Below are 26,691 nucleotides of genomic sequence, written 5' to 3'. Positions count from 1 at the left end.
TAGTCAATCTATGGTCTCACAGCTGTCGTCCATCCCAGAATACATTCTGGGCATTTGTCACGCTGTGGCGGCGTAGGTTTCCCACTCGCTCTAGGTACACCTCCCCTTCCTGTTCTAATACAGGGGACAGCAAAGAGCCTTCGGAGATGTAATGAGTTATCCTTATCTCTGGATGACTCGGGTGTGCTCTTGTGGTGCTTTGTTCAACTTCAGTGCAGCCTAGAGGAATGTGAGAAAGTCACAGATTTGTAGTCAAAGGTAAAGTCTGTTTGCTTTAAAGAGATAGTTCAACCAGAATGAAAATAATTGTATTTACTTATCGGCATATCCCATGATCCCAAACCTGTAAGACTTTATTACATGGAAAGCAAATTGTATATATTTTTAAATACCATGGGACACTCACATGATGAAAGTGAGTGCGAAATGAGTAAAACATGGACTTCAGAAGTCATACCATAGTTTTGTGTGAGGAGATTAAAAATCTTTATAAAAAAAAGATTTTCCGAAATGTTGCCGTAGCAACATTTGAAATAGTTTTTAAGTACTAAAAATGTTTAAAACTGAAATAAAAATAAAGCTAAATAGAAATAAAAGCACATAACATTACTAAAATTAAATAAAAATGTAAAATATAAAAATAAAAGCTAATTCAGTCAGTATATAAATAATACTAAAATATCACTGAATAAATGCATTTTTCGAGTTAGATCTCTGAATCGTTGATTCAGCTTTACAAATCTGAATGAATACAATGGCAACATCTAAAATCTCACTCTCTTTAATAGTTTTTTATTTTTAAGTAATTATAGGCTACTGCAATTGCTTAACAAAAAAATGTTCTATAGTATGAATGAAATCCAGACGAACGCTATTTGCCATAGTGTCATGTGACCTAGGGTTAGTTGCGTAACTTCACTCCTCTCCCGTGGTCTCATATGATAAAAGGCTGTGTCCATCGGAGGACTCGGACTTCAAAGATCACGCCTGCGATAGTTGGACCAGGCGTTGTTAAATGGGAGGTCTAGCCTATGGAGGATTGTTATTGCCAGCTGCCAGTGATGAATGACAGTGTTTGTTTTAACTTTTTTTGTAACCGGGTTCACAAACTGTCAAAAAATGCTTACCATGGTCCATTTCTATAAAGAGTATAAACTATGTATAATCACATCTTAGTAAGATATGTCAACATTTGAACCGCTTTAAAGTTTTTTTATTATTATTATTTAAATCTGTGTCATTAAATATTTGAGTAAGCTGAAACCCAATACTTGCGTTTAAAAGCAAGTTAAAATTTCTCAAAATAATCCTGTAGTCACTGTTGCACAATGAATTGTAGGGTAGACAAGGATCCATCTGTTGTAGCCTATCCTTAATTACACAGGAAACAAAGGGTGCATTTGAAGGACCCTTCCAATTGGGACAGCCTTCGTCGCACCGCGGTAAAGCAATTGGCCTTCGAAGGAAGCAGCCTCTGAATTGGGAGTCTGTAAACGTGCCCATTGAATGCGCACTTAAGAATCTCGTTGTAGTAAGTCATCCGAACAGCTACTTTTCGCCCTCCATTTTATGAATATTGTGAATACTGACATAGGCCGCCTACTATTTTCACATACTGTCTTTATTTTTTGCCAACTAACCTATATAGTAAGGAAGTATGCGATGTCAGACGCAGCAAAGTCTGAATAATTTATTCACAGATCAGAATAATCCAGTTCTCGAGTTTAACTCGCTGACTCAATGATCCAGTCACAATTGTTAACAGCCCACTAGTGGATGATTATCCATGAATTAACAATGTAAATTTGTGTCTGTTCGTCACGCAAAGCTATATGACAACAGAAGACTTGAAATGACACATTTGTTGTGTGGAACAGACATGTGGGTTTTGAACTTGAGGAGTGAGTACAAAAGTATTTTTAATGTGGAGGTGAACTAATACTTTGTTGTTTGTATTTGAGGAAATGGCATAATAGAGTGCTGCGGTGATGTAGTGTTTTTGTAGCCCAAATCCGGAAGTTAGCATCACATTGGTTCCCTTGACAAAAACCCAATTGGATTTTTCCATAGGCTTTTGTGTTAAACAAAAGTTTGATTTCACAAATGAACAACTTTTATGAATTTTGAAGTCTAAATGCAATCGGCAGGAATAAAAAGCTAACCTTAGGCTATAAATGAATTACATAATGGTCGCTTGACTTCAACATCTCCACCACCAAGCTTCTTGTACTTTCAGTCTAAATAAAAAAACAGATAAAATTCTGAAAGTGTGAGTTAGAATAGTTTGCAAGAGTGTGATTACTGGAGTAGGCTAAATGAGTTTACCTGTTCAATGTGATGCTGTTTAATGTCCCATACAACATCTGCAGTCCCATTTAGCAAATGCCAATATGTAAAAGCTTTAAAAATCATGAATAGGGTATTACTTGTGTGTTGTAGATTGTACAATTAGGCATGAAAATATCCTGAGCTTGTGTTCTCCACAGACCCTACTTCAGGCTTTTAACCAAAATCCCATTTTAAAAAAAACATTGACTTTGGGGCGATAGAACCAGAAGTGCTAAAATGCTAACTCGTTTTGGTCAACAAAAATGCAACATCCCTGCAACACTCTAATGTGAAACCATTTTGAGATGGCAACAAAATAGATTAAACTACAATAAATCAATGTTGGTTTTCCTACTTGTGTGCCTGCAGTTCCATAGATAGGGTGTGACCACTAGCGCCACCAGACTTTCAAGCTGGCAATATTCCTTTGAAGGGCCTCTGGATTCCTGAATTCCCTACGCATAGAACAGACATGTATAATTGAGATGGTTATACAGATGGCTTTTCAGCATGGGTTTGCAGTTAACATTCACCTGTAGCACAAGGAGCATCTGTGTGATGGATGCTGGGATGAGAGACAGATTCTTGCACAGCAGGTCACCCAGAGAAAGCTTCATTAGGACCAGATCCCTAAAGCCGAGGAGAGTCATCTGTCTCACTGTCAACTCCTGCCCCTGCATACAAAGAGAAAGACACTGAATACATTTCATGCAAAATCAAAATATACCACAATATAACTAAACAGGAAGCTTGCCTAAACCCTATTTAGAATCATTCTTTAAAGTAGATATAATGCTTCCCGTTTCTTTGCTTCTGGCTGTGACAGTTATTGTTTTCTTTTTACATTCTAAATTCTTTATTCTAACAGTACTATATTGGGGATCAGCATGTCTTCAGGTGCAGAAAAGCTGTTCTGGCGGCTGACTGTTTTACCTGCAGCAAGAGTTTATCCTATCACAGATATCATGATTGCACTGGATGAACGGCAGCGACTGAAAGGCTGTCTACCTGATCTGTGAATGCCCACACAGGACACACATTCATAGCAGCAGCATAACAACCTTCAAAAAAAAAAAAAATTCATCCATCATCCCATGTACTCAAGTCAACATCCTTCTCCCAAATTTCATCAGGCATGAAATCTCCCCAGTCAATCACTTTGTCCCACAACACAACATCCAGTAGTCGTGTCAGCCCACGAGATGGAGGACTGTAAAACACTTTCCATTTCTAGCTTCAAACTTCACAGATGCACAACTAAGACATGTGTCGACCATATCAGCCATATTGCTGGTCTGTCTCAGTGATCTAACAGTGCTCATCAATGTCAAAATAACTGATGGTCAAATTAAAGAGTTACAACCTTGGATAACAACACCTTGCATGTTCATTACAGCAATACACTGTACTACAGACCCTCTTCATTGCGAGTAAATCACTTGCATATCTGACTACATTTCACAGACAGACACACACACTCACACAAACAATTCATGTATTTTCTTTCAAAAACATTTTAAACAAATCTTAAAGCCCCCAAACTTTGGAACGGTATTGTATAATGTATATAATACCCTTACAGCCTCTCATGAATCTGTGTTTGATATGTGCAGTGCAACCTCTGGCCTTGTGGGACACATTTGATGTTTCAAATTCAGACCTAAGTGTTGGAACCTATTTTCTAGTCAAGGCCAAGCTCACAAACAGATTTACCTGCAGAGGATATAAAATAGCCTGTAAAGTAGGTAGAATCTCAGAGAAAAATCTGTCCCACACCTGGGCCAAAACAAAAAGCTGTCTCTCTCCAGACTCTCCTAAGGGGGAAAAGGGATCACGTTAAAGGTCTGTTTCATGATAAACACTCATGTACATTCAATAGATCTACTAGAATCTCACCTTCATGCTTTTGTATCTCATCCAAAACGATTGATAGACCTTTGGTCAAAATCTGATTCTGCAATCAATCAAGTGAGGCAATATCAGCATGTTTTTCTTCTACCAGTAATCCATTTATTTATTTTTAACCAGAAAAAAAAACCATTATGGCTCTGGGAACTGACACCTGGAAATACTCTTTGATAAAGAAGCCCATATCCGCCTTTAGAAGCCACCTGCATGGATGAAAGCAAACAACTGCTTAATGTAGTTATTACGCATTTTTAAATGTGACTTCATCAAGTGTTTATACCTGGTATTTTGACTCAAGGAGTACAGCTCATTCGGCTGTAGTTCCTCTCCCTTGAACACCTTAATAACAGCAGCAGAGATACTAAAGAACAAACAGCAGTATGTATTTGAATGTTTTTGAAAATTAAAATTAGCCAAAAGAAATACAAGAACCTTTAAGGCCAATTCACACTTGGCTGACAAATAAGGCAACAGACACTTGGTTGTGTTTTGTCAGATTAGTGTGTTATCCCTGTCGGAGTCTGTTTGAGCTGAATCGGACTAAGAATGTCTAAAAAAGTGACGTGACGTAATCTGGTGACTGTCGGCATTAGTCTGCATTGGTGTGATTTTGGCCTTTAAGAAGGAAAATTAACATGTAAAAAATGTCTATACTTATTTGTAAGACTAAAAGCAATGCTGGGACCCTGCTGGATGGTGTCAGTGGATGGAGCTGCTGAATTGAGGTCTGTTAAAGCAAAAGTGTGCAAAGAAGGAACTTTTTTTCTTCATAGCTCAGCCATGTAACATAACAGACTGCTATGTCAGTTCACACCGGGCCATTTCCAGGTTTTTAGAGCTGTGTGAAAGTAGACAGGTGGATCTGACACATCACTGTTCGAGAATCTACTTCCTGTGGTGCACCAACTTCCTGTTACTAACTATCCTGTTCTGTTTACATCAGTTCACTCATTAACCTCAAATCAACTCAACACTTTGTATCTTGTTCATTTTAGGATCTGGCACACTGACAACAGTGCAGCATGATACAGCAAAATAATATTAGAAAACAGTAAGAACTACAATACAATAAGAATAAAATAAGCTAGAGTTGGGGTGCAGTGGATGTGCACATGCTCAGGATGTGCGAGGTTCAATAATATCCAGGCTTGAGTCTGATCTGGGTCATGTCCTGGTCATATTCTCCTTCTCTCACCCCCATTTTCCTGTTGACACTCTATGCAGAAACCCAAGTGCAACATGGATCAACATCTTTGTTGATCCTGTAACAACATACCAATCAGATTTAAGGGACAAGTTTACAGTTTTTTGTCAAGTAAAGGCTTACAACCAGGGTTTGGTTTCACCCATATAATTTCCCTCTGATTTTAGAGAAATTACTTTTGAACCAGGAATGCGTATAACTCAGCAAAATCAGGACGTGCGACACTGTACGGAATAAAGGCAACATATAGCAGATATTTTGTCTCACATTAATATATATTTATATTGTTGTGAGTTTCCCATTGAACAACTTAAATATTTTTACATCAAACTATATAAAGTATTACAAAAAAACAGTAAGAAATCATTTATGGTATTATAATTAGAGAAATATTTGGAACAGAAAACTTTGTTCCACATATGGTAATAAAGGGACGAAAGAAATATAATACATACCGAGCCTGTCCATCACAGTGCAGACACGAGTATGACATCAGCAGAGTCTCTTTTGGCTTCGCTACAAAGTCTAGAGCAGGTCTTCTTAAAAAACACCGTGGATTCACACAGAGTGAATGTGTGCTCGCTTAGTTCTGGTATATTAACTGAAAACAAGACTTTTCAAAAGCATTGTTTTCCCTTGAGGCTGGCTCTGACTTCCCTTGCGGACATTGGGTAAATTTGCCTAGTCAACTGGTTACTGATTCATTAGCTATAGAACGGTATTGGTCATTCTTGATAATGAATAATCCGTGTTTTCCTGTGTGAAACAGTGTGATGTTTACACTCTCAAGGATAAGAATATCTATACACTACTGTTCAAAAGTTTGGGGTCAGAATGAATTAAAAAAAAAAATAATACTTTTATTCAGCAAAGGTTGCATTAAGTTGATAAAAGTGACTTTTACAAAAAGTCTATTTCAAATAAATGCTGTTTATTTTATTTTTTTACTTTCTATTAATCAAAGAATCCTGAACAAAAAATATAAGGCAGCCCAACTGTTTTCAAAATTGATAATAAGAAAGTGTTTCTTGAGCAGGAAATCAGCATATTAGAATGATTTCTGAAGGATCATGTGACTCTAAAGACTGGAGTAACGATGCTAAAAATACAGCTTTGCCAACACAGAACAAATACATGATATATTCAAATAATAATAAAATACATTATTATAATAAATTCAAATAGAAAACATTTCAAATTGTGATAATAGTTCACATATTACTTTTTTACTGTATTTTTGTTGCAGCATTGGTGAGCATAACAGTATGACCACAAATTTCTGAATGGTAGTGTATACATCTAGTCTATTAAAATGAGGATGTCGAGAGCTCACACTTGTGTAGCATTCATACAATTCATCAATGGTAATTCAATTGAAAATGTTAATTTTACTGAAATAATTGTGCCAGGTGTTGATAGAAGACAAGACAAATCTAATATTCTTCTAACTAGAAAGACAATTACATAGTTTAAATTACCTCAAGTGCATTACCAAATTATACATTGAAAACAATTTTTATATTTGTGTAGTAATTTTTATATTTGTGTAGTAAAAGTTATGATGATTATTATATAGTGCTATATAGCAACAAAAGAGGTGTAGGTTTAATGAACAAGGAAATCACGGTAAAATCTAAATATTAATCTACACAGATTGTCTTTAATTTTGTGGCCTGGAGTCTCAATTACAATGACATACTACAACAACTGATATATTTCTAGTTAAATAATAAAAAAGCATAATAATAAAGCAAGATCACTGATCAATGTAAGGCAGTTTCTTTTCGGCACCATATCCTGAATGTCCTGATGGCTGCTGTCTCTTGGCTTCCTGTGGTTGTAGGTTTCTGGAGCTGATGGCAATGGACCCTGTGAGTGAACAGGTAGTGTAGCGTTACCTTGAGAGGACAGGACATTTGAGACAATGAAAAGAAGACACTCAGACAGAGTAAGAGAGAGAACAAATAAGATACAAAGATAACAAAGACGACACAATATGAGGAAGGGCAACATAATAGTAAAGGAAGCCTCACGTGGGGCTATAGGCACGTCTCTGTCACACTTCAGAGTACTTTTGTGGAAACACTCCGCAATCCAAGACAACACCTCTCCACAATATCTCACCTACAGATAAATTTACATGGTCAGTAAAGTCATTTGGCAATATGAACTTAAATGAGGAAACTCAAAAGATATTAAAGTTGACATGAAATGGATATTGCGATAGTCTTTTCTTCCCTATTGTGATGTATATCAGAGTGAAACAGGCTTCTCGAAAAAGAAAAGATCCATTGGGATCATCCATTGAACCTTTGTGGTAAAGATTACGAGGGCACATTCAATTTTTTTTATCAATGTATACGGATAAATAATTTTATAATAAATACTGCAGTATTCCATAAAAAAAAACAAAATTTGTCAGTTTTGATTTCATGGTGACTTTAAGTCAGGAGCTACTCCTTCACTTCACCTCAGTCTCCACTGTTGCCATTCGCTTTTCTTGATCCTTGAAACCCCCAACCAACCTCAGCAAACTCTGTACCCTATAAAATAATACATACAAAAAGTAGATTATAATAGTTATTCTTACACTCATTCAGCATAGATTTACCTGTAGCAGAAATCTCAAATTATAAGATAATGTCTTGATGCATTTTATGATTATAAAATACAGTCCCTCACAATCTTTTTAAGGACACAAAACTCTGGACTTTTGTCTACTAAAGCAGGCAGAGCCTTTAAGGCTCATAGATGATAATGTTCTGTTTAAATCTAGATTATATACATCTCTTTAGCCAAGCATTCACCTAATGCTTCTTATAAACTTGAAATTGAAATAGTGCCCAATACAAATGATTATACTTTGCCTAAAATGCTATGAACTGCAGCTATGCTAAATCCTATCCTTTTGCCTCCCTATTTTTACCACAAATTGCACCAGCTCCAGTTTGGATCTAACCTTCCCAATGTTTTCAAGCGACGCTGACAATTACATCAGATTATGGCAACTTTGGTTCGAATATTAAATATTATACAATATACGATCCTTGCATCACAACCATTACACGCACAAGTAGTAATCGCTGCTTAACATGTTCATTTTGTTAGCTTAACTAAATATATTAGATTAGCCAACCACATAACGTACTATATTATTGTCAGGGCTCAGAGATGGAACAGACTGGATGGTAAGTTTATACGTTTTATGGGCAGATGGATATTCAGTCGGAGATAACAGGTGAGGAACAAATGACTTAGAAACATAAACAAGCTTGGCTGATGAGTAATGTCCCTTTTCTCTCTTGCAGATGACTTGGTAGAAGGCACACGGAAGACGGATGGGATCAGACGAATCGGGAAGCAGGTAAGTAACAGGGTGGATGACGCAGAGTCTGTGAGTCATGGATTGACGAGACCAGACAATGACTGCAGTGAAGTTGAGTGCTTTATAGTGCATGTGGGTGATGGGACACAGGTGACGGTGATCAGTACTCAGGTGATTGTGAACGGGGGAGTGTCCGACTGGGTGATAGGGAATGAGAGGGTGGCGATGGATATAGTGACGTGGATGGAATCCTGACAATTATAGCTCTATATTACCTCCATATGAACATTACTTTGATACACTTATCTCTGGCTGGTAACAGTATACTTCCTAAATTGTAACACTGAAACAAGAATTCTCTGATTTGAAACAAAAAGTATTGTGGAAAGTGCTATACAAATACAAATCCATCTCATATGTGTATAGCGTTTAAATGTGACTCACTTAGAGGAAGTGTATCTGAGTCTCTCTCCACTGCTCTCCCTATGCTCTCGTTCCAGTTTAGCCAGGTAGTTCTCCTTCTGCACCGTCTCCCATGTCATCAGCTTCTGGTCCAGGCCAGCTGGTAGTTCCCTCTCTGACCACAACAAGAATAGAGGAACAAACATTCGACCACAGATTCTTTAAATTATTTTTGCTTTTCCTGTTCCACTGCTTAAATTGTTCCATTTTGTCCTGTACTCTTATTTTAGACTGGAGTTTGTTTGACTTCATCAAAAGTATTATGAATTATCTAAATAATCTGTACAGGAAGTACACAGTCAGTGTGACGACTTCCTTACCCAGCAGATCCTGCTTGTTTTCTGCCGTTTTGACGAGGCTGAGGAGAACTTGAGAGATGTGGCTGATGATGATGAAGGGTGGGGCTAGTGCCGGGCGGCTGTGGTATTCAACAATCAGGTTATAGCGCTGAAACTTCCAGAAGATGTCTGCATTCTCCTGCACCACCTGGAAGGTGTAGCTGCGGAGAGGTGACATGTTTGGTTACATTTCAAATAGCATTGTTTAGGAGAAGAATTGTATTTTTACACACACACACACACACACACACACACACACACACACACACACACACACACACACACACACACACACACACACACACACACACACACACACACACACACACCTTTACTGGAAGAGTGGGTTACACTTTATTTTGATGGTCCCCTTTAGACATTCTATTGATTATAAGTAATGTTGCACCTACATGTCAACTAACTCTGATTAGAGTATTAGTAGACTGTTAGGTTAGGGTTAGGTGTTAGGGTTCGGGTTGCAATGTTACTTATTAAAGTATAAAGTGTTAGCATATATTAAGCAGACAGTCTACTTATATTCTAATGAGAGTTTGTTGACATGTAGGTGCAAAGTTATTTATAGTTATCTAAATGTGTAAAGTGGAACATTGAAATTTTACCTAAAAGAGCAAATGTTTTTTTTTTTATTGTATTTTACTTTTTCACAGTGAAGAATCTCCAAATATAATCTCGCAGTTTTGTATTAGCTGAACTCTGACCTGAACATGGCAATAAGAAGGTTGAGCAGCAACACATTTGTGACCAGCAAATAGATGACGAGCAGCAGAATGACCAGCCAGTTGGCGTATAAGTTTGGACAGGGTGGCAGAGTCCCTAAGATGATCTCCTGCACATCAGTAGTGCAGTTATCGTCTGACATCTTTGCCGCTGTGAAGATACATGGAGAAATATAGTCAAAAATAAACTGCAATAGCTCCACCTAGAGGTCAAGTCTAATGTTGACAGAAAGTGTGTGACTAGACCCACTGCATGAAATTAACCATTGATTAAGTATTAAACACTATTAAATTGATATCTAGTCAATTTGGGTACTGGTATTTACTACAAACCAGTGTTGTTATTGTTAAAAGGATAGTTCACTCACAAATGAAAATTTGGTTATCAGTTTCTCACCCAGTTGTTCCAAACCTGTATGAATTTCATTCTTCTGCTGAACACAAACAGAGATATTTTGAAGAATATGGGTAACCAAACAGTTGATGGACTCCATTGACTTCCATAGTATGGAGAAAAAAAAAAGATATGCATAAAATATCAAAATATCTTCTTTTGGGTTCAGCAGAAGAAAGAACGTCATACAGGTTTGGAACAACTTGACGGTGAGTAAATGATGACAGAATGTTCATTTTTGGGTAAACTATCCCTTTAACTAAAACTATTAAATATATAAAAAATTAATATTATTAAAAAATTATATATGAATATTTAAAAATTCTTTCAAAATTTGAAATATTGCACTTGCAAGTAACTGCAATAAGTCTAAAAGTTGAAGTACTAAACTTACTAAAACACATAAGAAATATATTTTTAAAAATAACAAAAATTTCAACAATTTAAACTGAAATTGAAATGAAAACTGAAAATATACATAAATAATAATAATAATAAAAAACACTGCTTACAAAAAAAAGCCTTTATTTATACAGCTCCAACAATGAGTTGAAAACTCAAAGCAAGAACATATAAAGAATATATAGTGTACCATCTATTTCCTCGAGAGGAATCTGTCCAAATATATGGAGATACGGGCGGTACAGTGCCCTGCGGAAGACCCAATCGATGCGCGGGTCGTTGGGGTGCAGAAGCGCCTGTGTCGTCACTCCATACGCTATCAGCCACACGGTTAGGAAGAAGAGGAAGAAAAACACGTCCTTGATCTGTAAAATCATAAAATAAAATAAAACGCATGGGGTTAAACAGATGTTTGTTCTGTCTATAGTTTTTCATTTTAAATTATTTTTACCATTCTCTCCACAATGATGATTTTGGGCCCAAGTTGCTTATGAATAGCAAAAATGTGAATGAGTCTTAAGGTGAAAACCATGAAGTCCAAAGCAAGAACAGTTCGTCCAGCATCATAGGTGCTTGAGGCCATCCTTAAGACAACAATAATTCAAATTAAGCACAATGTTATTCTTAATGCAGCTCACAAAACAGCACTATTTGATCAAAATACCTGCATGACAATCCCACCACGAAGAGACAGATGGCCACCATGTCACATTTGTTCCAGTTATCCTCCACATATAGCTTCATCTTCTTCAGAATACTCATGTCCTCATCCGTGAAGAAACTCTGTGCATCAGAGAGTGTCAAAAACCATACTTTGAATAGCAGCTTTGCACAATACAACTGTACTGTGTTGTACTCAAAACAGGAAAAAAAAAAAAGGTTGTGGACTTCATGAGATCCATCAACTAATTTCTCCCCTTAAAATCCTTCATTAAGACCAATATAACATTAAGAAAAGGTCTCAACAAATAATTTACTGATTTAAATATTCAGTGTTTATTCCTGATGAACCAGTTCTGCACCTCTGTCATTGAATCTGCCCTCTCCTCATCCATAATCCACATTCACACATGAAGAAGCCACACCTTCGCACATTAGGCACCCAGCAGAAAGAAACAATCATTGGCTGTCATTTACCTTTCCTCCGGGACTCAGACAATGAGTAAGAGTCTGGAAAATGGGTAGGTGAGATGTGTTTACATCTTGGCCACGACATCTTTTCAAATCTCTATCCTCAAATGATCATTTCAGATCCATCAAAACGAGGACAAAAACAGTATATTCCCCTGAGCCGCAACTTCCCAGAATTGGATATTCTCCTTAACCCTTCTCCCGTTTTTGTTGGCACTGTTTGTTCAGCTGCTTGGGCACACTGGCCACTTTACTGCCAAACTGCATTTGTGCCGGTTATTTCAGATGAACCCGTACACTCCACCCTGTATGTCTTCATAGTTAGTATTGTATTGTGTATTGTATATATTGTGTGCATTTTCCTGCACTGTATTGTACTATATTATAAATGGCATATTGCATTGTACTGTTTTGTAGGATGAATGTTTTGCTCTGTTGCATCGCATTTTATGTTGTATGTTTAAGTCTTAAGATCAGAATATTAGACTTTTGAAATAAATAAACACATTTTCATAAATACATTTAGCACATTTCTATATTAGGATTTAAAATACAAATTATTAACAATCATGTTGTCTGTAATCATAACATGCCAATGGGTTATTTATACTGGACAATGAATTGTATTATTATAAAAAATCTACATTTAAAGTACAGAAATTACAGTTCTGCACCTTGTTCGCTACTTCAGTTCAAATCAATTTTGAATTTATAAGTCATTCCTTATTCAAATCTTAATGATGCACAACCCTGTAAATATGTGAAAATCTGCTAAACCTTGTGCTGTTCTATTACTATTGTAGAATTTATCAATATTTTAAATGAGCTTTTATACTTCATCTTGATTTTAGTTTAAGTTTTATTAATTTTGTTATTTAGTAGTATTTTTAGAATATTTTGTTATGTCATTTGTATTTGTTTTTGTTAATAATTATATTTCTATTTGGATTTACTTTTTATTTCAGTTTTAGTTTAACTAATTTTAGTACATAAACCTATTTCATTTCAGCTAGTTGTCAAGGTAAATTTTCTTAATTTAGTTTATGTTTTTCATCAAATATTTATATTTTATTTTAGCTTTATTTTAAATGAATGAAAACAATATTAATCGTTTTAGTTAACAATAACAACACTGCTTTACATATTCTGAGGAATCATTATATTAGAATACTAGAATGATGTTTCTGGTCATTTTGGATAAATCAACCTCTTTTATAAGCCGTATCAAAAGAGAACCATGCAAGACTGCGTAACCATACACACAAGCACAATATAAAAACAACCCCATACACATACACACACGTTATATCATAGACCATAGACATTTAGTCCTACTTGTCGGATTTCTTCCAACACCAGGGTAAAGACCCAGAAGTAGAGGATGATCTCAGCTGCAGATGGGCCGTTCGGTGGTGGGGGCCGGAAGTCCAGGAGGAGCACGTAACTGAACAGAATGAGGAAGGCGAAGTACATGATGACATTCCCCATAAACACAGTGACCGGAGCACTCCAGAAACGATTCCACCGTCGCAACACAACACGAATGAAGGTTGCACTGCATGTCTGCACTGCCTGGTCACCGCCACCTTCAGCGGCACTGAGGAAAAACAAGATGAAAACAGAGTTCTTTAAAAGGACACTTAAGCTTAATGTAGTTTGTATCTTTTCCAGTATGAAAAAGAGACTTACACTGGGTCCTCGTCTGTGAGCAACAAGGCTCGCTCTGTTTCCAAACTGTCCAGCTCGTCAAACGGCTCCCCATCACCTTTGCTCACTTGTTCCGTTGCACTGTGACACATTCACACATTATATGCTCATAATGCTCAATGAATCAAAAAATCTGTTTAAATGCCATACATGGAATTATTAACAACAAATATCCCCACTTGAACTTGACGAGACTGGTCCAAATGAGGGGAGGGATGAAGAACGTGAGCACAAGTCTAGAGATGGCAGTGTCTGTCCTCATGGCTCCCCACCAGACTTTGGTCAACAGGGCCTGTGCAAGACAATCCACGTAAAGTTGATCATAGGGATAAGGCTGGCATGAAAATGCAAGAATTAGGCATAAGCTGTTACCTGGACACCATCATGAGCAAAAAAGCATTTGGCATCCGCCACAGTGGCGAGATTCAGGACGGTTGCTTTGTTCCAACAGCGTGTTTTTCTCACCAGGAGGGAATAGGCTCTGTCTTCACTGTTTGAATAACACTCACTGAAAAGATCTGTCAGAATAGTGCAGGTATCAGAACTGAACCTAACACTGTTCTTAATGTGTTGTGCAATTAAACCGGCTGAAAAATCCAGCATAAACCAGCATGAATTCCATGTTGGTCCAGGCTGGTTTATGCCGGTCTAACTAGTGGACCAGAATAGTCATCTCTAGCACTACTGAGCTGGTGAAGCTTGTCCCAGCATGTTAAAGACTCTTATGCTGGTGACCAGCAATACTGGATTTTTCAGCAGGGAAGGTTCACCCAAAAATGAAAAATTTGTTATCATTTATTCACCCATATGCCATTCCAAACTATGACTTTCTTTCTTCTGCCAAACATGAAATTAGACATTTTGAGAAATATCTCAACATTCTTCAATACATCATCTTTTGTATTATGGAGATAAAAGTAAGTAATACAGGCTTAGAACAACATTATGGTGAGTAAATGACCCAAAAATGAGTCTTTCATTATTTATTCACCCTCATGTCATTCCAAACCTTAATGACCTTCTTTCTTCTGCAGAACATAAAAGAAGGTATTTTGAAGAAATTGGTAACCAAAAATGTCGCTTTCCATTGTATGGACAAACACCGAGACTTTCTCAAAATATCTTCTTTTATGTTCTGCAGAAGAAAATAAGCCATGCAGGTTTGGAATGACATGAAGGTGAGTAAATGATGACAGAATTATCATTATTGGGTGAACTGACCCTTGAAATGTTAGACTGTTTGGGTTCTCCACTTGCAGTGAGTCTGTGGTGGGTAGTTGTGTGATTCTCTTCTCACCCATAGCAAACTGCTCATACTTGGCATTCTTCATACTGCGAGCAGACTCTGCTTCAGTAGCCAGATGGGCCATTTCCTTCATGATCTTACAGCCCACCAGAGCAGCTGCCACGGCCTCCGGGCCCTAAAACACACAAATGCCTGTTAAAGACGAATGTAAAATAATGCATTGAATAAGTACTGTACATAAATTAGAAATAAGCACAATTATTAACTGCAAGAATGCAAACACAAACAGTGAATTCATTCAGTGTTGATTCTCAGTTTAGCAGGACTATTTTCATGCAAATTGCTCTTCGTTTATTGACCCTTGTAAAGTTTGATCTGTAAACCCAACTGAGGTCAAGTGTGATACTCCACTAGTAATCAATGTGACTTAAGCTATAGCTTCTGATAAGGTCTAAAGAACAAATTGTGAACATGCAAATTCAATTCAATTCACATTCATTCACAAATGGACTTAGTTCATGAAAATCAGCTTATCGCTCATATTGGTTTATTGACCCACCATAGCCCAGAAGTAGTTTGCCATTTCCTGCCTATTCTGCAGAATAGCCCAAATGAAGAGGTCTCTCCAAGGGTGCTCACAACGTCGGTCCATGTCTGGGAGGTTTTTCTGGCTGTGGAAAAGACGGCCTTTCCCCATCCTCTCCTGCAGCAGATACACATTTATATAGCAGAATTGTAGCATGGTGTGTTATGTGTAAGTGCATGTTAAAGGCCCACTCACTGCTGGAAGTTTTTGGTAGAAACCCTTACAGGTGTCATCAAGAAAGTCTTTAAGGACTTTGGAGACCTCATGGAAAGTGAAACGAGGCCTGCGGTCACCTGGTTCAGTGTTGGGGTGTCCTGACATCCGTTTGCTTGCCAAATGAGCCTGTTTCTCCTGATGCTTTTTCAGGAGCAAAGTGTGAAGGAGGTTTTTCTCGGACACAGAGCAGTAGAGCTCCTGAAGACGGCCATAAGTTAGGAACTCATTTATGTTCACACCGTTATCAACAAACAGACGCACAAAGTCAGGTTTGTCATTTATCATTGCCTCCATCATCACCTCCTCCAGGTCCTGCGCCTAAAAGAGAATAAAGAGATATTGTGTATGAGAATCCAAAACAAGTATTGACCATTTAAAATGCACAAAACTATATTGTTTGATTCTTACACTCCATGCCACATCTCCACTGAAGATCTCACTCTTAGCAATGTCCACTCTGTTCCAGGCCACAGCCAGTTTCAACTCATCCAGGAAGTCCTGCGCTTCCTGACTCTGACTCTTACACGCTGAGCCCAGACAAAGACAAGAACAATTACAGACTCGCCAACATCAATATACAGAAATATAATTGCTCTTACTTGTTTGCTATAGTTAGAATAATATAATGGTTACTCACCCTTAACCAGGGCTTTGAGAATTACTGTGTCCAGTTCGGAGTCCTGTTCTGGGTCATGCACTGTCAGCAGGTGACCGTAGTCCAATATTCTCTGGATCTAATAGACGAAATCTAAGACTTTACACTATATTTAATCTAAAACAAAAAAACCTATCTAACTATCATAAAACAAAAGTGGTACATTACCAGTTTGACCCAGGAAGTGATTTCAGTGCTGTGTAGGCCCTTAGAGAAGGTGTTTGTCAGCAGCTCTTGGACCATATCAGCATCCCAGCATCCTCTGTCCATCAGGGTCACTAAAATATCAGCGACTCCTCCTGAGCCAGCTAAAATCAGCCAGGGTATTGAATTCTGAATATTCTTGTACATTTTCTGTAAGGCGGGAATAAAAGTGGATATTACCAACCTGGGAGAACAAACACATAACATACAGTATCAATTCATTAGATATGTTTTATTAATAAAATGTTAAGAGTGACCTGTAATATCCTTGGCTCTCCATGGACCAGAAGACACAAAACTGGGATTTCTATACTGCCTGTGCCTATTAGAACAATGAATTCATTTGAATCTCAGAGCAGAAGAAGATAAAAATTGGAGAGACGGTTGAAAACAAAGTCTTAACTCACCGCCATATCCTGTGCGCTGCAGAGAGATGTGTTTGAGCATCCTGACTCTCATCTCACCAGTGGCTCCAGGTCTCTGAGGGTCCTCGTCCACCAGGATCAAATGGGAATGATTGCAGTCCAGGGAATACACTGCACCATGGGGAAGATCCTCATATGGGTATGTTGCTGGATGATCAGGCTAAATAAAAAAAATTAAATTTTGAAAAATTAAACAATGTTGTCTTATAAAAAGTTTACATGTAAAGTAAACATTAAAATCATTAATGAAGTTATAGAGTTGGAGTTGGAGTTGTAGGCCAACCCGGAAGTTTGTATCACCCTGATTCCCTCGACAAAAAGCCAATGGGAATTTTATGCAGAAAATAAGACCTGTGACCAACAAAAGTTTAAGATTTTTTCACATTTTGTTCATCAAGATAATTCTCACAACTTTTGTGAATTTTGAAGGCTAAATAATTAAAAAGCTAAAGTTAAGCAATAAACACTAGAGTGACTTCAACATCACTGCCACAAAGGATCTGACATGATGTAATGGTTAGAGAGTCAGACTGGTAACCCGAAGGTTGCAGGTTTGATTCTCAATACAGGCAGAAAACAAAACCTAACCCCCCAATCGCTCCCGGGGTGCCACAGTAAAAATGGCTGCCCACTGCTTTGGGTGTGTGTGTTTATGGTTTGCAGTGTGTGTTTGTTCACTACTCATATAAAAAACCTATTGACTTTGGGACAATGAAGCCCAGTGCAAAAATGCTAACTGATTTCCAGGTTTTATTGGACTCATTTCTGCAGCTCTCTATTGCATAATAAAACGTTCACATGCCTTTTCCATGCAACTAAATCACATAAGATAAATTAAAACATCAAAACGTTGGGGTAATTCAGGTTGATTGGGCCAGTGAACCTGCATTCACCCCATCTCTTGAGATGTCCCCACCTTTGCAGACAGCAGCAGATCTCTGTTCTGAATCATGTTCCAGGGAGCGATTCCAATGGCCACCACTCGCACCTTAGAGGAAGTGCTCGCTAGAGAGTGGTCTCTTACTGCCTGACCCAGGTTCTTGGTGATGCCAAAGCGCAAACCACTGGTGAGGATCCACGCCCCTATGTAGGTCAAGATTCAGAGATCTGTGACAATCAAAAAGAGATTATGATTTTTGTTTTTAATGAACATAAAATAATCCACCTGTGCTTTGTGCCGCCTTCACAAGGCCTTTCCTAAGTGTGTCCCTCAGCCAGGGCTTCAGCTGAGCCACTTCATCACCTCCCATTAGTGCCACCACCAGATGGGGAGGGGCCAGACCCCACTGCTTAGTCAAAATCTGATAGATTTCATCTGGATCTGTGGAGCTGGTCACCCTGACAAACTGGACTGACAAATGAAGTCTGTGAATAATGTGCACAAGCTTAAACCCATCAAGAACAGTGATGATTTTGAGTAAAATCAAAAGGATTTTGTAAAAGTCTGTCCTTATATACCTTGGCCTTGGTCCGACTGACACCGACAAAATCAATATCTCCCAAACGTCTGGCCGTCCAGTGGGTTTTATCGGATCTCTCATTGCTCTTCTCTCCAACACGAACAACGGACTCTGTAAGTAGGTTGTAACACCGACATCCCACTGGAGAACTTCAAATAGCGACAGAAAAGGTCAAGCATTTTGAACTGTGTTTAGTATTTATTGGTGATAAGTCGTGCCAATATTCTCACCTGTGTTCTTTGGACTCACTCAACAGTTCCCCACATTGCAGACACCTTCTGCCCTGCCGTAACACACCCTAGAGACAGAATTAAAATGCATCTGTATTACAGACCATTCAGGTGCAGCCATAGGAGCGCTGCTCTGCTCAGTGAGGAACTTTATGTAAAGTTTATGTAAAAAAAAAAATTATTTTCTTTCTTTACACACATGCAAACTTTCCCTCCCTCCTGGTAAAGGCCGAGCAACACATGAATTGGGAAAGTGACCTGATTTTTAGCAACCTGAGGTTCTGTACGTGTCAGCAAGAAAGAAATGTGAAAGACAAAACAGAAAAGAAAGACTTTACTGGACAGACTGTATTGAGTTTGAATATGGAAATATGCATAAATATAATAAAAACACCTTTGTATAATTGTTTAATGACAGCAGGCAAAATTTATCATCCACAGAAGTTCTCTATGCATTTGTCCTATTGGACTTATTTGCATCCTGGTCAACAGTGACTCGAGGTCAGTTCTCCTCATGTGGTTGAAGAGGCACAGACCGAAAGAGTCATAGTAAAAGCAGTCAGGAACTGAAATGCAATGCTATAAAAACATGTCAGGATGTTAACAGCATGTGATTGATGTAATCAGATCTGATTAATGTCTTTTTTTTAATCAATTAGTTTTTAACCAAATGCAATCAGGTTCAGGTATAACTGCTACCTAGCCTGCTTAATGCCAGCCCTTTTTATTGTGAAACCACCAATTTCCTAATGGTTGCCATTCATTTCATTGTTTTCAAACAAGAGACATTTCAGTCTGGTTTGATCGGTAAACTTGCAATTACTCAGTCAGCCAGCAGTCATTGACAAGTAGTTGTAACTATAAATAAAAATATTATGTTAAATTGATTCTTGGAGGATATGGCCAGGTGTTGATTATTGAAAAGTACCAATGACTTGTATGCAAACATAATTGATGTGTGTGGTTGTGTGGAGAGGTGCAGGAGTTGCCCATGATTTGACTAGGAAAAGGGATTGGAGTGTATGAGAGAGGAAAAAACCATAAGAAAACACAGCACACAAACAAAATTATTTGCATTAAAGGTGACGCATAGAAAGACATTATATCCATCAGAAAACAAATCTTCTAAAAACTTGCAGTACAATGATGTTATAATTATTTAATGTTTTCTACTAAATTGTCACTTTATCTTTTAGATCTATAATAAAATATATTTTCTTCAGAGTCCAATTCTTATACTTGAAAAAAGTCAATTCATTCAATTCACAAAATTAATCCACTGACACCATTACCTTGAAATTTCAGAAACATCTATGGCTGTGTAATTTGTCAATAATTTGACATGCTAAACTTAATAATCAAAATGATTGCCTTAAAATATTTGCTATTTATTTGATTGCATCTTTACATCTTTTACTACAAGTATTTTTGAAAAAACTGTTTAGCAATTTATAAACTCCACAGAAATGACCTGCAATCTGACGCCAGGTTTTGCGCTGAAACTGTTCACTTACCAGAGGAGTATCCTGATGCCCCAGCATGATATCTGGATGTTGGGTTTGCTCCTGGATCCTCTGAGCTTATTTTAGGCCACTACAGAATTGGGCAGCTCTAGAGTGCCACCAGGAAGTGAATCGGGAGGTTTATTCTGACAAAACCACTCCCTTTCCAATCGCTGCTACATTATGCTCAACCACTTACCTGCCTTCCCCACCATGCCCCAACAGCTTACGAGGTTTGGCTAAAATTAAACGTGGTGATTACAATGTTGTTGATTTGCTTAAAAAAAGATTCTTAATACTTTTCAGAATTAAGAAAAAAAGCCATGTTTTAAGAATAAAATGGTAGATGGCATAAATCAGGCGAATGGTATAGGCTATGAACGAATTAACCCCTCTGTAAAAATTATCAGAATATGTAGCCTAAATGGGAGTACAATTGGAAAGTTTTATGTGCTATAAGTTGAGATATCTGGCTCAATATGAGGAAAAAACGTATTTAGAGAAAGCGGATTTTTTTTTAGATGTGTATGCCATTGTAATTGAAATCAACAGGTGCAAATGGATGAAGTGCAAATAATTTGCCTAAAATGTCTATTTTGGATGTTTTCTTACTACTAGTCTGAAAGAAGTAACTCAAATAACAAAAAAAATTCCCTTGAACCAAAAAATGTATTTACTTGTTAGTGTCTTACATTGCTTCAGCTTATGAAAATGTATTTTTGTCACCAACTGAAGGTCAGTGTATCTGGCGTTAGGCTCCATTTTTACAACAATTGCACAGTTACTCGAATCAACCACTAGGTGTCAGAAACTCCAAGGAAAATTGAGCACGCACGAAGATCAAGAAGACTGTGCGAGGTCGTCCTTATAAATGAATGTGTTCAGTTCATATCTACAACGGGCTTTTGTTGTCATGAAGTATCAAGAAGCTGGTCTGAAATCAGTCTCCTTCAGAGGTACATACAAAATAGCCATCTGACTGCATATCTCAACTGCATTTAAAAACGCGTTATACATTAGGTTTTATCAAATGATTTAAGAATTTTTTTTTCATCTGGAAAATCATAAAGTATCATATGTGGAATGTGATATTTTATTAGGCTAAAGTATCACAGATGTGGAATAAATATATAACTGTAAGCCGGGCGGGGGGTGGTTCTTGAATTTCGTTCAGATCAGAACAAGAGTGTACAGTAGCAAAACCGTAAATATTCATACAACATATAACATAAATGTATAGCTTACTAGTAGCCTACATAATAGGATTAATAATATATTGGGGCGCCTCTCGTTGTCCGTTTGGAGCAGCAGCAGCCATCTTGCGGATGCCCCTGACGTCATCATCGCTCGAGTCACACCGATTGGTTGGTTGAGTTTTGCGCGCCATTAGTGGACGTAGACCCCAACCAGAGTTGCCAGAAATGCGCTAGAAATATTTTGGCTGGATTTAGATTCGTTTAAATTTGTGTGCGTCATTTCGATTTGGGTATTATATTCCGCCATTAACACTCATTTAACAAATTATGACTAAACCTAAGCCTTGAAACTGTGGCATTGGAACATTTTAAATATGTGGTCGAAGTCAAGTCGAACTATAAATGCAGCATTTCGGCGCCCCGGAGCATTTAAAGATGATTCCATCGAAACAAAACTATAATTTGCTTTGAAGTAATTAATGTGTTTATACTGAGTCAGACATTTTAATGAAGATAATAATGGCTACCTCAGAATAAACCCAGGGGGACCAATTATTCGGAATAGTCAAATGTTTATAATAATATTAATTTAATATCATAATACAATTTATATTGTTAATATTTATATTGCATAAACTTTAATTTATTGTTATTGTATAGGCCTATTATAAATAATATAGAGAGACTATGATCCCCCCCCCCCCCCCAAACCCATTTATTTAGACCTATTAGGAGGTCTACGTAATTCTAAATTACACATTGGTAGAAATTACTCCGTTTTCTATTTTTCTTCTTTTTCTGAAACAGTAATTATTTCATGGCCTTTGTGCATGGGCTATCATTTTCGGACTGTGGTTTTCTAAATGAGGGGTTGACAACATTGCTGATAGTGGTGGGGGGTTAATACACAGGGCGTGGTGTCCGTCTAGCCAATCGGAGGCCTTTGCTCGTACAAACGCTGGCCTTTAACCACCGGCAACGATATAAACAGACTACGAACATCAAGAGCTAAACAAGCGTCAGCTCGCGGCATTGACTTTCAGGCATCATGGCAAACGTGGACGTATCAAGCAATCTGGAGCGTCATGTTGCACGGAGAACCTTTCCCCTTCTCGCCCGCACAAAGGTCTGCCGTAACCTTTTCGGACCCGTAGATCACGAGGAGCTGCACTGTGAAATGAAACACAAACTCCAGGAGATCTCCGAGCGAGACCAGACTCGGTGGAATTTTAACTTTGAAACCAGCTCGCCTTTGCCTGGAGATTACGAGTGGGAGGCGATTTCAGAGGACGCTATGCCATTTTTCTACAAGGATAAAGTGCAAAATAAGAGAGCACGCGCCGCGGCGTCTGTTAACGCAACAGGAGACGCGTCCAGCACTGCTGACTGTGGGTTACACGGGATTTCCAGGAGTCCGGTAGTTCAAGAATCCGCGGACGTCCCAAATCGACCCAGCGAGCTTAACCAGGAGAACCTCTCTGGCGCACTCAACTCAAAACCAGCTCGCGCTTCAGTCCTCAGAAACAGGCGAAAGAGGTCACTCATCCCAGAGGCCCCCAGAATCAGCACGCCGCAAATCACAGGTAAATGCGTTGAAACGATATAAATAAAAAATAACGGACAATTTAGGTGTCTCGATTTTTTTTTAAATGTGATCTTCAGCGAAACATTTCTAACGACACATAATATTGGTTTCTACCAGACTTCTTCCCGAAAAGAAAAAGGAGCCTGGAGTCCAAGCAGGATGAACCCACCAGCATTGAAGTCACGCCACGCAAAACAATAAGATGGTACGATATATAACTTGCATATATAACTTTCTATATCATTGCATTAGTATTATGATAATAACAATTATTAGCCTACTGATTGCATTAAGCAAACGTGTAAGTGATTGGCGACTTATTCAGTCAAATTAACCTATATTTAAATGTCTGTCCCCAGTGCAAAGCTGCTGTTTGCTGTGGAACAAATGTTAATTTTGTCGTTTTCTTTGCTTTACAGATGTTTGCACTCCATGCATCAGTCCACCTGTGTTTATCTGCAGAGCGGATGAAAGAAAACAAGGGGACGAGAGACATTCACTCTCTCTCTCTCTCACTCTCGGAACAAATGTAGCAATACAGAGACTTTGTTGCAGTGTTACAATGTCTAAACGGTGCAATTTTATATTTCTTTTGTTTCCACATGTGTAGAAGGCTAGGCCACACTGCTCTAAATAGACTAGAGCAATACTTTGTTTTTGTTTTTTAAATATACTAACTTATTTTATTTATGTTCACAATAGTTGGTTTCTCTATATTATTTACAGTTATTGTTATTGTTTTTAATTATTTTGGCCATATTTTAAGTTGTTTTATTTAAGTTTTGTATGCAGCATCATGCAAAGAATGTTTCTGAGCCGTGTTTGTTAAAATATATTCTGTAGCTCACGTTGTACCTTTGAATCAAAGTTGTAAATGAAATTATATTTTTGCTAACCTGGTCGTATTCACGTGTGTTCTTGTGAAAGTCACAAATGGGTAATTTCATTATTGTGGATCATGATGTGGGTAAACGGCAGGGAGAAAAAAATATTTGCCCTACACTTTTGAGGCGTCAACATTTTGCCTGCATGTGACAAAAAGAGTAGAGTTTGGCCTCTAAACAGGAGGGACTCAGCTGTTCCGCCCTCAGTGTTTGTGGGGAGGGATATGCGGGCAGCTGCGTGCTATAGGGAGGATTTAAATGCCATTTTCTTTCCATAATGAAGGAGGCAGGTGCCCTTGGAACCCCGCTTTGTCCACATAAGACCTTCATTTTCAGCACCCTCTCAGCTATCCCGCTAATGAAACACTTACCAAGACTCGAACAAAATGGGTTCCTTCTATTTACACGCCAACCACCTGCCTCCCCTCCCCCCACCTACACACTATCTGTGAATAACATTTACTATAGATACCACCACACGCCAGATCTTCATAATGTCATTGAGTTAGGGGAAAAGCTAATGGAAAAAAAGAGAACAAAAACTATAGATTAAATATATTCGTGTCCAAAACGAAATGTAATTGTGAGCAAAATTGGTAGGTTAAAATTGGAATAGGCAGTATCCAGTTGGATTTTTGGATAATTTTTTTTTTAAATGTAACTTTCGTTCAATTTTACATTCTACTTAAACGCATAGCTCTTTAATTATAGGCTGCATGTCTTTGCTATATTTTCAATGACGAATAACAGCAATAGGCTAACAAATGTCAAATAAAATAATAGCTAAAACTTTGTTTCTTTGTCCTTGTTTCACATTACATGTTGTTACTGTAGTAATAAGCCTATGGTATAATTGCATGCAACTAACCCTAAACCAAATCATATTCCTAATCCTAATCTATAAATAGACATGCAGTTAAATCTTATTACTCATTACTTAATTGTATAATTACATTGTAACAAGGACACCTTAAAAAAAGTGTTACCAAAAATAGTATGAACAGCAACGTTTGTATTTAGAGTAAACATCTTTGAAACGTTGATCATAATAGACTGGAAAGGGACCGATAATTGGATAAAGCTGGAATAAAATATTCGAGTTTATTCTTTGGATTTTACACTAAAAACGGGAAACTTTGGGCCTTTAACAACTTACATTTTGTCAAAACAATAAAATAAAATGCTTTATCAACGAATTTTTATTTTACAGATAGGCTACTCAGATTTCCCCCCTTTAATTTCTGTCGGTCACGTTTGGGCTAGGTGAAGAGTGCCAGTGTTTCGCTAGATATAGCCTTTCTCTAAAGAAGTTTCCCTTTTCCATGACCATCTGGCACCAAAAAAGGCGAAATGGAACAAAGGCAGCTAAAGGCGTAAGGCGAAGCGAGTGCCATCGCATTCACCTGCAAATGAGGCTTTGTGCTTTCACAGAAGCGCTCGGTGCTCACAAATCCTGTTTGCTTTTGTTTCTAGTCCGTATCTAGTCGTGTGCAAGAAAACAGAGATACTCCAGTCCAGTGCGTCATGACAGCGACTGACCATCATTCAAATGAAGAAACGAACAACGTTTGGAGACAATTGCATAAAGATTGTTCGATAACACTTTAAATAAATATGTACACATGAAATGTGCATGTAAACTTAATTAACAACAATAATAGGCTAATAATAATAATAATAATAATAATAATAATAATAAAAAATTAGCCTTTACTATCCAAAGCATGCCAGATTGTGTTGGGTAGCCTGATCAATTTGTCCCTAACTCTACCGGCGATGTAATAGGAATAGGAACACATAGATTTTGCATAAAAGTATAAGCATAGCCTAGTATAAAAAATAATAAGCAACTGTGATCAAATTCTTAATTAGCCTACCTGAGCGAATTTGTATCTTTCGCATGTTAAAATATGATATATCTTTGAGAAAGCTGCACGGCATGGCTAAAACATCATGAAATTGGCTTAATATTAGGCCTACACAACTTTGTTTCATAATTATTAATGAAAAAGTGGATTTTAATAAACGAAATTATGTGACTTGTAATGCGAGGAATCCCCCAGGGTTTAACTGGACCTCATTATTTGAGTTTTTACACTAAAATCATTATGTCCAGATTGACAGGATTTCCAATATGTTCCGTTATAGCTCAGCTGGGCTTCCTGACCAGATGGATTACCTCCTCAGGCTCATGGGACCTCGACTTTTATCAGCAAATCCCGCAGAGACGCATTCATTCAGCCCATGCAGTCTGTACATCATTAAATGAAGTTAAGAGTTCAATTCGAATCCTTTTATTCGGACTAAAACATGAGTTAAATCACGTTCGTTTATTTGACTAAAAACAACAACAACAGGAAATACTGTGCGCCTGAATACAAAAAAAAACACGGCATTAGTAGCCCCACTCTTAAAAATAAAGGTTGACATCTATGGTTCCATGAAGAACCTTTAACATCCATTTAACCTTTCCATTCCACAAAAGGCTCTTTAAAGTGGGAAAGTTTCTTTAGATTATTAAAATGTTCTGCAAACAAGCAAAAAGTCGTTCTTTTAAGAACTGTTC

At 37.7% G+C, this 26,691-nt stretch overlaps 3 protein-coding genes across 4 annotated transcripts; 1 reads left to right on the top strand and 2 right to left on the bottom strand.

Annotated features, from left to right (window-relative positions):
• Positions 1-16: 16 nt before the first annotated feature.
• LOC143736702 (proline-rich protein 5-like) lies at positions 17-6,025 on the bottom strand. Its single transcript, XM_077227344.1, has 9 exons — positions 5,896-6,025; positions 4,891-4,963; positions 4,517-4,597; positions 4,391-4,439; positions 4,225-4,282; positions 4,042-4,142; positions 2,862-3,002; positions 2,684-2,783; positions 17-219 (listed from the first exon to the last, which is right to left on the bottom strand). The coding sequence occupies exons 1-9, from the start codon at positions 5,906-5,908 to the stop codon at positions 17-19; spliced, it is 819 nt and encodes a 272-aa protein (XP_077083459.1). The 5' UTR covers positions 5,909-6,025.
• A 619-nt stretch (positions 6,026-6,644) lies between these two features.
• Positions 6,645-20,608, bottom strand: trpm5 (transient receptor potential cation channel, subfamily M, member 5). 2 transcript variants are annotated; one of them, XM_077229361.1, is made up of 26 exons: positions 20,473-20,608; positions 18,959-19,026; positions 18,727-18,877; positions 18,434-18,614; positions 18,185-18,351; positions 17,251-17,428; positions 17,101-17,165; positions 16,808-16,993; positions 16,622-16,718; positions 16,393-16,511; positions 15,964-16,302; positions 15,742-15,885; positions 15,234-15,357; positions 14,309-14,454; positions 14,116-14,228; positions 13,919-14,017; positions 13,565-13,826; positions 11,763-11,881; positions 11,550-11,682; positions 11,289-11,463; positions 10,285-10,453; positions 9,548-9,726; positions 9,210-9,342; positions 7,911-7,983; positions 7,474-7,564; positions 6,645-7,309 (listed from the first exon to the last, which is right to left on the bottom strand). In XM_077229361.1, exons 1-26 carry the CDS (start codon positions 20,497-20,499, stop codon positions 7,197-7,199), a joined length of 3,651 nt encoding a protein of 1,216 aa, XP_077085476.1. In that variant the 5' UTR covers positions 20,500-20,608; the 3' UTR covers positions 6,645-7,196. The 2 variants fall into 2 exon arrangements, with proteins under 2 accessions (XP_077085476.1, XP_077085477.1); XM_077229362.1 differs by lacking the exons at positions 18,959-19,026; positions 20,473-20,608 and having other exon boundaries at positions 18,434-18,619; positions 18,727-18,796.
• A 1,841-nt stretch (positions 20,609-22,449) lies between these two features.
• cdkn1ca (cyclin dependent kinase inhibitor 1Ca) lies at positions 22,450-24,090 on the top strand. The gene is made up of 3 exons (XM_077227314.1): positions 22,450-23,239; positions 23,359-23,446; positions 23,661-24,090. Coding segments are annotated over exons 1-3 (624 nt in total). The 5' UTR covers positions 22,450-22,704; the 3' UTR covers positions 23,662-24,090.
• Positions 24,091-26,691: the final 2,601 nt, after the last annotated feature.

The sequence above is a fragment of the Siphateles boraxobius genome, unplaced genomic scaffold (genome assembly GCF_051911475.1).
Source record: "Siphateles boraxobius isolate OS27281-9 unplaced genomic scaffold, OSU_SipBor_1 130, whole genome shotgun sequence".
Lineage (NCBI taxonomy): Eukaryota > Metazoa > Chordata > Actinopteri > Cypriniformes > Leuciscidae > Siphateles > Siphateles boraxobius.
This window is presented reverse-complemented; position numbering and strand designations above follow the sequence as displayed.